The 15184-nt window shown below is 45.4% G+C and overlaps 1 protein-coding gene across 12 annotated transcripts in view; it reads left to right on the forward strand.

Annotated features, from left to right (window-relative positions):
• LOC147639075 (SNARE-like superfamily protein) overlaps window positions 1-15184 on the forward strand; it is a 47553-nt gene that overhangs the window by 31106 nt on the left and 1263 nt on the right. For all 12 annotated transcript variants that reach the window (XM_086787138.1, XM_086787186.1, XM_086787178.1 and 9 more), the window contains exons 4-5: window positions 11433-11518; window positions 11649-11709. In XM_086787138.1, coding sequence (XP_086643264.1) covers window positions 11433-11518; window positions 11649-11709 — 147 coding nt within the window. The remainder of the gene's footprint in view (window positions 1-11432; window positions 11519-11648; window positions 11710-15184) is intronic.

Raw genomic sequence — 15184 nt, forward strand, 5'->3', positions numbered from 1 at the left:
TCATTAGTGAAACACACTTTTTATTGGCCGAAGATGAAAGGGTATATAGAAGATTATGTTCTCAAGTGTCAGATTTGTCAAGAAAATAAAGCTGAACACTTTAGACAGGCTGGGTTGTTGCATCCTTTGCAAATCCCAGGTAATAAATGGGAAAGTATTTCCATGGATTTTATTACCGGATTGCCAAGAACACATCAAGGCCATGATTCTATTTGGGTTGTGGTAGATCGTTTGACAAAGATGGCTAGATTTTTACCGACCCGGAAGAATAATACAGCTACGCAATTAGCTCGGCAGTTTATCGAGCAATTGTTTAGACTGTACGAGTTACCGCAGGACGTAGTCAGTGATAGGGACTCTAAGTTTACGAGTGAATTTTGGAAACTTGTTTTTGAGAAGTTGGAAACAACTTTGAATTTGAGTTCCTCTGATCATCCTCAATCTGATGGCCAGACTGAAAGAGTGAATCAGATTTTGGAGGATATGCTTCGAGCATATGTATCCAAAAGACAGAGTTCATGGGAGGATTATCTTCCTATGTTAGAATTTGCATATAACAGTACTAAGCATACGAGTACAGGGTTTAGTCCTTTCATGCTTATGTATGGTTTTCAACCAAGATCACCTGTTACAGTGGGATTCTTAGGACTTCAGCATGATGCAGCACGTAATTTTTTACAAGATATGCAGGAAATGTTACAAGTTGCGAAGGAATCTATTAGAAGTGCTCAAGACCGAGACAGGTTTTATTGTAATAGACATCGTTCACCTAGAGAGTTCTCCGAAGGAACGATGGTGTATTTGCGAGTTCCGAAAGATTCTGAGACTTTACGGACAGGTAGATCTCCGAAATTATCCCCTAGATACTGTGGACCATTTCGTGTTACACGACGGATTGGTTCAGTTGCATATGAATTGGATTTGCCTTCTCATGTGAAAGTTCATCCTGTATTTCATGTCAGGAGACTTAAGGAAGTACTGGGTGGAGCAGATCAGTTAGTTACTCCTCAAGAAATTATAGATGTCCAGGACATGACATTTGTTCCGCACGAACCTGAAAAGATTCTTGGATTTCGTGAACGACGATTGCGTAATACGCTTATCACGGAATACAAGATCAAGGATCGTGCTGAGGAGGACGCTACATGGGAGACATTGACTACTCTTCAGAGAGATTACCCTGGCTTTTTAGTGAGCTCAGGAGTGAGCTCTTAGAGGAAGGGGAGTATGTCATGTGCACAGTGTGTATCTACCGTGTGCTATATGCATGCAAGACTAGTTTCGAGGCTTGGGGAAGCTTGGAACTAGGCAGGCTGATTGACGAGCTGAGTTAGGGAAATACTAACGGGCGGGCACCCAAGTATGGACGGGCAGGCGGCCAAGTGTGGACGCCCGATGACCGGCCAAGAGTCTATAAAAGGGTGGCCAAGGTTAGTTATTGTATTATAGAGAGTCTCACGTGACTTTGTGAGAGCTCTATGGTCTAGAGCCTCGATCTAGTGCAGACGTGCACCTGCTTTATGCAGCCGAGGCCGGTAGCGATCTCGAGGCCCGCGAGGGCAGCTTCGTGGTGGTATGGGACGTCGCGAGGAGGAGATTGGTCAGCACGTCAACCTTGTTAGCTCAGCTCGTGGCTCGGTGGGGACAGGCAAGACTGTGGGCTTGCCCACGGCTGTCATGGTTGGGAGGTGAGTCAGGCCTGCACCCCCTTGCTTGTTTGTTTGTTCGGTTGTTTGCAGGATTCGAGTTTCGAACCAAGATCGATCACGAGGGGATCCGTGGGGATTTGACACTGCCTGGAATAGAGCCTGGAATAGAGCCTCGGTTACTACTGCCTGGAATAGAGCCTCGGTTACTACTGGTGGGGCACCCAGCTCAACCCGAACAATCTCATGTGGTATTGATGATTTGCTCGGAGTCATGTGGGCAATCATCATAATCAGTGGTCTCCCCATTTGCCTCCATCCCTCATCTGTCCCTCTCTGAGATCTGTGATGTATACTGGGCCCCCAAATTGGAGCTCCGTACAGGAGGGTCAGTGGGACAAGTGTATCAAATAGCCACAATTTGGTGCGTGGCTCCTGAAACTGTATGTGTGCACACTGCCTCTCAAGTGCCCCCAAGGTTGCATGCCCTCCAGCTAATCTAGCTGCTGCTGCCTCCTTCAGGGAGAAACGCGGTCTTGTGAAAGTAACTCCCAAGTAGACATATGACCTGACGTACTATACCGGCTCCCCTCGGAAAGTGAACTGAGGCTTTGATCTCGTCACCCATGCCTGTGTGGTGTTAAACACCATAACCTTGGTTTTTCCAAGATTCACTGTCAGATCTCTATCCGCACAGAAAGCCTGTAATGCATCCAGGTGTCTCTGTAATCCCTCCGGAGAGTCTGAGATTAGAACAATATCATCAGCATATAACAAGATGGGTATCAACACCCCTGCCAGGCATGCCCCTGGGCCTCCCAATCTGTCTACATAATCAGAGACCGCATCAATGTACAGTCCAAAGAGGGTGGGCGATAGCGGGCATCCCTGCTTAACCCCTATCGTGCTGGTCACCCTATCAGATAGTCCGCCTGGAGCTCGGACTCTGCATGTCACACAGACTCATACAAAGCATATATCCCCCACTGCATATCCTCGGGTACCTCAATGTCATGCAATTTGTGCATAAGCCTGGCACGTAGTACGGTATCGAAGGCTTTGCGGAAGTCCACAAAGCAACAGTATATCCTTCTCTTCTTTGCCCTGCCCTCTTCAATAAGTGCCCGAAGTGTCAGTATGTGATCCAAGGTAGTAAATCCTCTCATGAAGCCAGCCTGTCCATGTGCTTGACCTAGCACCATCCGCATAGTAAAAAAGGTGCTGCTAGCCGGTCTAGCTCCCAGTGGAGGGGGGGTGGGGGAGCTGTCCTGGTGCATCATATAGCTCTCTAGCATAAGTATGCCATGCCTCAGGTGCAATAATCGGAGTACCAGGTTGTCTCTCCTGAAACATCTTCCATGCCCTCTTGCTGTCCTTCCCCAGGAAGAGTTGGTAGATCTCCTCCTCTAGCTTAGCCAGATAGGCTCGTTTCTTCCTCCGCACAAGGCGCCGAAAGATCATCTTGGCCTGTCTATGCGTGTGAGACCCAATGGCAATCTCACGCTGTAGTTGTGCTCGTGTCTCATGACACTCATCATCATACCAACTGTTTTGTGGGGCAGTGCTACGGGGGTGGGTGGAAGGGATCATAGTGCAGGGAAACGCATATGAGGCGGATGCATATAGTACACCCGCCAATCCTCTCGTGATCTCGTCCAGAGGGCTATGCGGGTCTAAAGCGAACAAGGCATCAGATACTGCATCTCGATAATCTAACTCTCTCACGTGTAAATTGATATCTCGGGTACCTAGGTAGATGAGTGGCTGGCCCATCTCTTGGGGATCTACCTACTAGTGTGAAACTCAGGTATGCATGATCGGCTGCTATGCCAATGGGCCTACTGGAAATCGTGAAACCTCGCACATTAGGTATCAATGAAAGAGATCCCATCAAGTAGTCCACTGTGCTCGCTCCCCCTTTAGAGTTCCAGTGTGTGAGAGCATCTTATCCTTGCCATCTCGATAAGCCATTGTATATGACCAACCCATGTGTTGGTGTTGGACTCACACACTCACACACACAAACCTGCACATTGAGTCTCCACCAAGACATGTATGTGAGGGGTGTATTTTGGGAAAGATGCAACGAAAACCATCCCCAAAGATGGAGCTGTTAGAGCTAAAAGTAAATTACAGCTCATACATAGTGATGTATGTGGTCCAATGCAAGGCAACTCTTGCCTCATTGCGTACCTGATACATTGCTTCCAATGTGTCCCATGCAAGCTTCGATGTCTTGCAAGAACGAATGTGTAGAATAATAGTCCTTTTCACTGAAAGGGCTATCAATGACATGGCCTGTGCATCCCTAGAGTCCCATCTCTTCTGCTCTTGTGTGGGAGCAGGTTCTACTTCAGGAGCTCTTTGAGCACCTCCCCTTTGAGGCGTGGTTGGCTGTATGGTAAGTGGGCATGTGTCATCACTACACATGATGCCCCAAAGCCCTTTGGCTACCAGCAAATTACGGATCATGAAACTCCATAGGGAGTAGTTAGATCCATCCAACTTGTCCTCCTGGGTGAGCACACCAAATACATCTGTAGCATTGTGAGCCATGTCAACAAAATATACCTGCAAGCAAACCAAGCACCAATGTGCACTGCCAGGCAACCAAATGTCCTGTGCAAATGTTTGCCTGCAAACTGAAGCAAGTGTAAACTTGCACCAAATTGTCCAATTACACACAATGTGTACATATGCGACAAATCACAGCTCTAATGCCCAATTAGATGCTCCAATCTGAAAAGTCCCAATTTTTATGCACTCCAATCGCTTCAATGTGCAGTTAATTGGCCAATTTTCACAAAGTCCCAAATTTTTGCAATTGAAAGAGGCTCAATTTGCTGATTTTGACCTCAATTTGGAAAACCCCTAAATTGCAAGCAAAGCAACATGTCCAATTTTTCAATTTGGCCTCAAATTGAGAAATCCCCCAAATTGCCTGAACCCTGAACCACCTGCAATTTTCAAATAATCCTGGCAATCCCCCAAAACTTGTTGAATCTGGAGCAGAGTGCTTACAAAGCTTTTCCCCCCTTTTATACGTTTATTTATTTTGAATATTTAAGTTTCTTGGAGTACAGGTACCTGCATGTGGAGGGGCAGTACGGATGTGCAGGTGGACGAATCGCAGGCGGGAAGCACATGCGTAGGGTGTTGGAGGCGAAAACGGGCGGGAGTCGTGTGCTGGGCATGTGCACCGCCGGTGGGCTCTGGGCGGCAGAGCAGTGGCGGCCGGAATGGCACGACGCCGGCGGACGGGATGTGCCGTTGGGCGGTGGTGGTCTTGGCTGCACTAGTGCCGCCGGCTGGAGCGAGAGGTGCCACCCACGGGCTGAGCGGCGGCGGTGCTCTCCCCACTAGTGCCGTCGGCTATTGGCGGCCGGAAGTCGACGGAAGCAGCAGCGACAGACGGACGGACTGCGCGAAGGGACGGACTGCGCCGACGGAATTTCGCAGGCAGCTGCAAGGCCAAGACTGAACTTCCAGAGGGGCTTGGACTGAATCTCTAGAGCTCTGATACCAATTGTTGGTGTTGGACTCACACACTCACACACACAAACCTGCACATTAGGGTTAGGTGCAGGATGGAGAAGCTCACACAGAAATGAGAGAGAGAGAGAGAGAGCCAAAAGTGTGGTAGCCACAAAATGCAAGTCAACCCTTGCATGTATGTCACATCCATATAATATAAAGTACAAAATATGTAGGCCCGACTCACCTCCCAACCACGACAGTCGTGGGCAAGCCCATGAGACTTGGCTGCCCCCACCGAGCCACAAGATGAGCTAACTAGATGGACGTACCGACCAATCTCTATCTGGTGACGTCCCATACCGCCACGAAGCTACCCTCGCGGGCCTCGAGATTGCTGTCGGCCTCGGCTGCATAAAGCAGGTGCACGTCTGCACTAGATCGAGGCTCTAGACCATAGAGCTCTCACAAAGTCACGTGAGACTCTATATGACTAACGACTAACCTTGGCCACCCTTTTATAGGCTCTTGGCCGGTCATCGGGCGTCCACACTTGGATGCCCGTCCGTCCATACTTAGGTGTCCGCCCGTTAGTCTATCCCTAACTCAGCTCGCCAATCAGCCTGCCTAGCTCCAAGCTTCCCCAAATCTCAAAGCTAGTATTGTGTGCATGCAGCACACGGTAGATACACACTGTGTACATGACATACTCTCCTTCCTCTAAGAGCTCACTCTTGAGCTCACTAAAAAGCCAGGGTAATCTCTCTGAAGAGTAGTCAATGTCTCCCATGTAGCGTCCTCCTCAACACGATCCTTCCACTTGATCTTGTATCCCGTGATAAGTGTATTACGTAATCTTCTTTCACGAAATCCAAGAATCTTTTCAGGTTCGTGTGGAACAAATGTCATGTCTTCGATATCTATGATTTCTTGAGGAGTAACTAACTGGTCTGTTCCACCCAGTACTTCCTTAAGTCTACTGACATGAAATACAGGATGAACTTTCACATGAGAAGGCAAATCCAATTCATATGCAACGGAACTAATTCGTCGTATAATACGAAATGGTCAGAGTATCTAGGGGATAATTTCGGAGATCGACCTGTCCGTGAAGTCTCGGAATCTTTTGGAACTCGCAAATACACCATCGTTTCTTCAGAGAACTCTCTGGGTGAACGATGTCTATTAGAATAAAATCCTTCTCGGTCTTGAGCACTTCTAATAGATTCCTTCGCAACTTGTAACATTTCTTGCATATCTTGTAAAAAATTACGTGCTACATCATGCTGAAGTCCTTAGAATCCCACCGTAACAGGTGATCTAGGTTGAAACCCATACATAAGCATGAAAGGACTAAAACCTGTACTCGTATGCTTAGTACTGTTATATGCAAATTCTAACATAGGAAGATAATCCTCCCATGAACTCTGTCTTTTGGATACATATGCTCAAAGCATATCCTCCAAAATTTGATTCACTCTTTCCGTCTGGCCATCAGATGGAGGATGATCTGAGAAACTCAAATTCAAAGTGGTTTCCAACTTCTCAAAAACAAGTTTCCAAAAATCACTCGTAAACTGAGTCCAAATCATTGACTATGTCTTGTGGTAACCCGTACAGTCTAAACAATTGCTCGATAAACTGCCGTGCTAATTGCGTAGGTGTAATCGTCTTCCGGGTCGGTAAAAATCTAGCCATTTTTGTCAAGCGATCTACCACAACCCAAATAGAATTGTGGCCTTGATGCGTTCTTGGCGATCCGGTAATAAAATCCATGGAAATACTTTCCCATTTATTACCTGGGATTTGCAAAGGATGCAACAACCCTGCCTGTTTAAAGCGTTCAGCTTTATTTGCTTGACTAACTTGACACTTGAGAACATAATCTTCTACATACCCTTTCATTTTTGGCCAATAAAAAGTGTGTTTCACTTGTGTATCCCCGAGTGTCTAGCAGAAGGGGTGTCGTGACACTCCTTAAGAATCTTGGACCGAAATTTTGTCATTACAGAATAGTAAACCATTCCGAATCATCCACTGGCCTCCTGCAGCCTGAATAGTAGGCTGCTCAGTCATCGAGTCTTGGTCAATCAATGAGCTCCCGTCGTGGATCTTTTGCCACAATGGACCAAAATAACTATCAGTCCTGCAAAGCCCTCTCAATGACTGAAATAAGTCAGTAGAAATCTCGGTGAACGACAAAGTATTCACCTCTCTAATTCGACTAAGCGCATCTGCAATACTATTCATGGACCCTTTTCGATAACGAATCTCAAAATAACATCATAATCATCCTCTTTCTTGAGGAATTCCTGCTTGAAGACGTCTTTGAATTGTGCCCAAGTCGTTGGCTTAGGATTGAATTCCTTTCACCAAAGCAAAGCTTTGCTTGAGAGGAAACCTGCTGCTTACTGGATCTTTTTTCCATCGTCATATGGATGAAACTGAAAATGGACTTGCCACTTATGTAGCCAAGTATCCGCTATCTCCTTGGTACGCTGCTCTTGCTCGCCCCCGAACTGTTCCGGAGTAATGTTGGGGCCCAAAGCAGAGGCCAAGGTATCCATACCCGAAAGAGTAGATAGGGTAGTGGTCAAAAGAGAGATTGAGTTTTGCAAAGTAGTCGTTGTACTTGCAATCTGTAATTGTTCGTATTGCCAGTATACCTGAGAACTGGTTGCAAAGGAAGCAAAGCATAATTGAGAACTGGCTGCGCACAGAGTACAGCAAAGAGGCGTGCAGGTGAGTGCGCATAGAGCAGGCGCACAGGTCAAGCGTGCCAGCCTTCTCACACCAAAGAGTCTTACAACGTGCAATCCAGACCTGTCGCCAAAGAGAGAGAAGATCGTTTCTGTCCTGTGTGCCCAGCCGACCAGCTTTTTCAAAGAAAAACCACCCATTTGTGTGTAGGGTGCAGTATCGATCACCTTTATAGAGACTATCTCTGTTGAGACCACGATCAAAGAACGAGATTAAATTGGTCGGTTGTCTTTGTTCAGCAACACCTCCCTTGTTTCTCCTATAAGAGAGAGAGAGAGATCTATACACAGTATTGGGTCCCAATTACCCACTGAAGGTCCCCCTCCTATTGCTAGGAGTATTTGCTTTATTTCTTTGAAGAGTGATTGCACGATTGACTTTTAGATTGTAGATGAGCCAAACGCAAGACCTTCACAAGACCAAGAGTAGGGCTGACTGCACACTGCTGTAGAAGCACCAATGATGACCAATCTCGATGCCAATGCGCTCTTCCAAGTGGCGGTAGGAGGACTGCAATCTGTGGTTGAGAGAAGGGCCTGATTGGAGATTGTTTCTAGGGCTGTGAGATGCTGAATATGCAAGCGATGACTGGCTGAATATGCAGGCTGAGATGTGCTGCGTTTTCTGCAAGGAAGGAGCAGAGGAATGATGTGCTTCAGCCTGGATGTTGATTGCTTGATGACTCGATTGTTGAATGCTTGAATGAATGAATGCTGGAATGCAATGCTAGGTATTTATATGCAAGAACAGGGCTGGTTGGCTGGTTTACAAATGCTACATGACTTGCTAAATGAGTTAATAATGCTGAATATAATGCTTATAATGGTGTCGACTGGGCTATAAAGTTGTCGACTGGGATATAATGCTATGGCTAAAGATTATAAAGGCTAAGGGAAGGTTCACATGCACATGAGATGAATGCTATGCAATGCAGACCATGACGTAATGCAAACTTCTAGACTGACTTCTATATGTATGAATGATTCTCTTCAAGTGGGTTAAGGGACTTGACTGATCGATTGACACTCTATGGATGAGGAAAGACCTATGTAGCTCGTGCCTAACATATCCCGGATTGGGGCTTACAATGGGGCAACGACATACCACAAAATCATATCCTAAAGGGTCCTACTGATGTACAACGATGCACTGATGATGAGCCATCTTGTCACCATGCACTACAGTGCAGAGTACATGTGACGCGCGTTGTCGTGAATTTGTTCATAAATCCTCGTGCGATGCCTGTATAGTCGTCGTACTTGCAATCTGTAATTGTTCGTAAGGTCAGTATACCTACTCACATTTGTACATGCAACACCAAGAAATTTCAAAATTTGGGACTTTGTGCAATTACAACACAAATTAAGACATTCAGCCTTCAAGGTAACAAAATTTCTTGTCAATTCTGCTTTCAGCTAGCAATTTCTCTCCCTACAAGACTTTTTTGTAGTTGAATTGTGACAAGGTAGTTTTGCAATGTTGCATTTCCCAAGCGGAAGTTGACAAAAAGCATTTCAGAAATTGTGTGCATTGCTGTTTGTGTATTTGCATCTAGAAATCGCACAAAATGCTGGAGATGTATTTGGTGTATTGGCACAGGAAGACAAGCTTGACAGGAGTAATTACTCTTGGTGGAGCTTTATGATCAAAAACTTGCTTGTAGCCAATGGCTTATGGGGTTTTGTGAGCGAGGATGATACCCATCGTGCAGACATTGCATCTGGCATGCCTCGAAGAGGTGATGGGCGAGGTGGTCAGTAGGCCCAAGCCCAACCTGCAGCACCTATTGCACCCTTATATAGGAGCAAAGAAGATGGGATGCGAGAGATGTGCAGATCATGTCCTTAATTGGTCAAGAGGTCAATTATACCTCATATCCAGTCTTGCAAGATGTCAAGCATGCTTGGTATACTTTGAAGTTTGGAGGCCATGTACCAGATTTGGAATGAGGCCAAGGCTATGTATTTAAAAAGACAGCTTGATGGTATGCATATGAATGAGGGGACAGGATGTCAGATCACTTGATGAAGATCGAGGATCTTCGTGAGCAGTTGTTAAACATTGATGAAGTGATTCCGGACAACCACCTAGTGTCTACGACACTTAATTCTTTGCCTGAGTCATACTTGACCTTCCACACTTTGCTCAACCTGTCTATGAGGGGAAACCCTAACCCACTCACAATCGAGGAATTGGTGGGGCTTTTGTTGTAGGAAGAGCGGACAAAGAACATGTCTATGGTTAGGCATGGCCATGATCGGGCAATTGTGGCACGTAACAAAGTCAAAGGCAAAATAGGTGGTGATGAGCCAAGGGCTTATTCCGGACAGCCATCAAACATGGAGAAGGATGATGGAGGGAGGCCCAAGAAAAAGGGCAAGCGTCATTATTGCAGGAAGCCAGGTGTTAAATTGATGAATGCAAAAAGAGGATAGCCAAAGAGAAGAAGAAAGAATCTGGTATGGTTGTTGGTGACTCTTCTACTACTCGTGCAGGTAAAGATGATGCATCAGCAAATTATGTGTAGGATGATTGGGCTTTTCTTGTATGAAGTTATGATGCTTCTCAAGAGCATATGTCTCTCACTGTGGATAAGAAACAGGTTGTATGGTATTTTGATAGCGAGGCCTCTAGACACATCATCTCCCGGAGGAATTTGTTCACAAAGCGGCCTTGCCCATGATCCCAAAATTGCATATTGATCAACATGTTACCTTGCTAGTCACCTTGGACTAAAAAGGCTCACACAGGTAGACATTATCCTTCCTAAATGACCTCTTCCTAGATGATGTGACGAGTGTTCTAGGCACCTGACCATGGGTCTAAATGCTTCACACCTGCAAGCTTGCAAGTGAGTTACATATGACTTGTGCGGGAGGTGGGACTTGCACACGACTTGTGACACTAGAGTCTAGACTGGACCCTAGATCTACATGGTGCCTCGTGACATGTCCCTGAACAAGGGCTCACAACATGCACAATACTCATCAAAAACGTGTCCTAAGTGTACTGGCTAAATAGACTGGCCACATGGCACCTTAGTATAGCAAAAGTGCACGTGACACCAAAATTGCAAAGTTTTAGTTGGAAAGTATATACAAGATCTGGTTGCCTTAAATGTAGTCATGAAGATTAGAAGCAAATTATTGAAAGTGTGTATAATCAATTTTTTGATTTATGAGAAGTGCATATTATTTTCGTAGAGTTTCAATTGTAATTTCTTCAAAACTCGATGAATATGCTTGCAAAGGCCATAACATGCACAAACAAGAGTGGTAGCAAATGACTGTTTTGAGGTCTCCCATTGATGATTGTGTAGGCAATTATTCAAGACAATTGTCATGTAGACTTTTCTGTTTTTATGTTCTTTATTCATTGATCTGCATCCTTAGAAATCATATGTTAGCACATGCATGTTTAATACTTTTTGAAAGTATCAAACTAGTAACTATTGTTTGGTGCATGGGGTAGTTTTGACTAACCATTTCAGAAAAGTTGATATGATTGGCTTGCTTAATGGGATTTTTGGTTCTTGGTTTTGTGTTCTTGTAGAAAGAAGAGGCAGCCCATCAGCATCAGTTCATTTTGCATGCTGCATTGGATATTGTTCAAGATTTGGCATGGACCACAAATGCTACGTAAGGTTCTTTCACAATGCAACATCTTATTTTTAAATTATTCTCTCATTTCTTTTTTCTTAATTTCCGCTTTGAGGTTCAAGGTTCTCATTTTTTGACAATATTCTTGTTTCCAAATGCCATTATTCAGGTTTCTGAAGTCAGTGGATAAATTCAATGACTTGACAGTCTCTGTTTACGTGACAGCTGGTCATATCCTTGAGAGAGAGAGAGAGAGAGAGATTTATCAACTTCTTTGGGAAGCCATAAGGACTTAAAGTTTAGTGTTTTTACAATCTGTAATAGGAGATGCATGGATAAGTAGAAGATGAAAGCGACAAAGCATATGCCAAACTAAGCCCTATTGGGCTGTAGCCTTGTGTGCATGTGAAGGGCTGCAAGCTCACTCTTTGTGAGAGCAATGGGGTTACAATGGCGGCTGAGGAATTCATTTCTGGAGGGGCAAAAGGGCGGGATTGTGAGCCCTCCATGTGTTCCTAACATCGTGGAGGCATGGGTGGTTTTTCTTGACCACAGTTTTACCATCCATGAGTTGCTCGCACTTTTGGGTAGCTAAGTTGGGTCACAACTTGCAGCACTGATACCAATGTAGTGCCATATGTGAGAGAGAATGATAGGTATGATAAAGTATGATCAGCTCCTAGCGGAGTTTCATACGTGGCCTTAAATTTGGGGCTATATATGCATGTGGGAGTTGGGACTTAAAAATATTGAGAATTTGACAGTTGAAAGTCGAAACTTGAAGGCTGAAACTTGAAACTTGAAAATTGAAAGTTGAAGGCTGAAACTTGAAACTTGAAGGCTGAAAACTTGAACATACATAGTACATAGTACATAGTATTGGTACAGAGTAGGGGTTTTTCATAGTATAGTGCCCACTGCCCAACGTGAGGCCCAAGTTCTTTAAACCCCTAGCCTAGTACCTACCGGGTGCAGACCAGCCAGTGTCACTTTCAGCAAAAAAATTATTTTAAAAAAAGAGAGCAAGAATAATAGGCCAGTTTCATACGCGGTTTTATCACACGCTAGCAAATGTTTGCTTCACCAATCATACGAGTACGATATGAACTATGTACCAATGTCAAGGCAATGGGGTTACAAAGACATGTGAGAAGCTGGTATTCTGAGCGGCTGTTACAGCTGTGTGCTGATTCCTTGGTGTGCCTAAGGAATATGTCTCTGATCTCACTTTGGTTCTCTTTGAGTGGATGTGTTTCTAGGGATCCTTGGTGTGTGGGCTTTGGTCCTGGGGCGCTTAGAGGCAGCTAGCTGTCTGGAGGTTGTGATGGTCCGGACTCCTTGCGATGGTTCTCTCTAGTTGTACTCTTGTTTGTTTCCTCCTTGGCACAACGTCTCTAACTCGGCATTGGCCAGTCTGGAAGGAGGATGTAAGCACCATCTGATGGTGCTTTCTTGTGTTCTCTGGCCTCTTGTGAATCTCTCTCTATGCCTCTATATCTCATGTAGGAATGATCCTCATACTGATGACTCAGCTAAGATGACAAACTCCTCTCTGATTAGACAACAGAAGCAGTGTTTGCTCTTGTTATATGATGGACATAGCAAGATTGTGTGTATGGCTTGCACACCTGTAGTCCTTGACAGGTGTCACGTCACCTGGACTCAATAGGGAGTTTCATTCTGATTCAAGCCATGGAAATCATGAGTCATGGTTCGGAGCCTCGTATGTGTGTATCTGTCTGTGTGTGTGTACTCATCATGTACGTGTACCTCCTGTTAGTGTACCCACTTGTGTTTGTGTACGAACACAGCCCCTAAAAGGGTTATTGTTCTTGTATGTGTGTGTTTGAACACTCACTTATGTGTGTAGGTGAGTAAGTGTGTGTGAACCCACTCTTAGAGTGGTTAGAATAAATATCTAGATATTATACGTGTTTGACATAAGCAGTGATGTCATTTAGATGAGCCTCTGAGGCTATAAAAGCATTGTACTCGGTGAAGCTTTCACCATCACATCAATGAAATCATCATTGAGTTGTACATTCTCTTGCTTTCTCTTTTGAGCTTTGTCAGATCATTCTCTTTCTCATTTCCTTGTCCATGCTTTCTCTTTTGAGCTTTGTCAGATCATTCTCTCTTTCTCGTTTCCTTGTCCATTCACCACCATATGGACATCTTCCATCCCCCCATAGCTTCTACATCTCATGTGGACTGCAGCTTTAAATCCTTCAATTGGTATCAGAGCAGGATGCCAGCCTATTTAGGGTTTTCTAAACAGTCTGCTCGCGCCAGCTCTCTGCCTCTTGCGACTTGTGGTGCTCCATCCATCAACTGGCCGCTTGCACGTGTTCCATGTTGACTACCGTGCCTGTTGTGGAGCTGCCTTCTTTGCCCTCGCCTAGCTACAAACCCGCACTGCTCTTGTTGCCTCTGCTCACCGCCGATGACGACCTGCAATTGTTGCGCCTGTTTGTGCCTGGCGCCCTGCTGCTGCTGCGGACAGTCACTTGGCTCCACCATTTGCACCCTCATCACTAACGCTCTGCCTCCTGTGTACTGCCCCCATTATCGTCAACATTATCCTACAAACCTGCACTGCTCTTGTTGCCTCTGCTCACCGCCGATGACGACCTGCAATTGTTGTGCCTGGTCGTGCCCGGCGCCCTGCTGCTGCTGCTGCTGCTGACAGTCACTTGGCTCCACCATTTGCACCCTCGTCACTAACGCTCTGCCTCCTGTGCACTGCCCCCATTATCGTCAACATTAGCTATGGTTGTCGGCTGACAAGAGAGCCCACTCCCTTGCATAGCTGCCCAACATCGTGCACTCCTCGTACCTGTTGCTCATCACCTTCGACATCACCTCTTGTCCGCCGCCTCATATCTGCTGCTCAGCACATAATGCCTTCGACATCACATTGAAGACATTCTAATTTTTGGGTCCTCTGCCCTAGCCCTCGGGCCAAGCATCAATTGCTTGGTGATGCCGTCGTAAATGATATCTCCATCGACACTTCACCAGCTTTGGAAGTTTCTAAACTTCCATTCCCTCTGTTTGTGTGAGTGTCATGGGTCCTCTACCCAGGTCGTCCCCCAAAAAGAGATTTGTAATTAGTGTTCGTCATGTATGTCAGTTTTTGTGTGTTTGTACCGCGTTTGTACTGCCTTGTGTTATAAAAGACTCCAGTACTTCAATTTATTCCTGCTTTGAGTTTTTTTTTTTTTTTTTTTTTGGGGGGGGGGGGGGGGGGGGTGGTTCAAGCCCCTTATCAGGCCTGGCATAACAATGGTCGCCGCTGTTTGCTGTGTGTCATGTCTACAAAGTGCAAGTGGCCGGCTGAAATGAGAGGCATCTCTGTGTAGCAAGCAGCAAGTGTGCGCATGCACATGCACAGAGAGAGAGAGAGAGTTATATTAAAGGTCTTCAAAAGACCCAATGGGTCTATGAGACCAAAAGAGTTCCTTGTGGTACTTGGCAATGGAAAAGACCAACAAAACTGAAAAAAATTCATACAAAAACATACACTAGCTGTATGTCTATCATCATTAGCATGAGCATGGTGTGCAATATGGTGAGCATGTGAGTACATGTGAAAATACGTGGAGGATACATCTCCAAGTTGGTACAAGAAAAGGTTTATGTGGGTGTGATATCATCACTCATCTGTCCAGAATATCTAGCATAGGTGAGTCTACGACTGCCGAA

The sequence above is a fragment of the Cibotium barometz genome, chromosome 4, assembly GCF_041138505.1.
Source record: "Cibotium barometz isolate CiBa-2024 chromosome 4, ASM4113850v1, whole genome shotgun sequence".
NCBI lineage: Eukaryota > Viridiplantae > Streptophyta > Polypodiopsida > Cyatheales > Cibotiaceae > Cibotium > Cibotium barometz.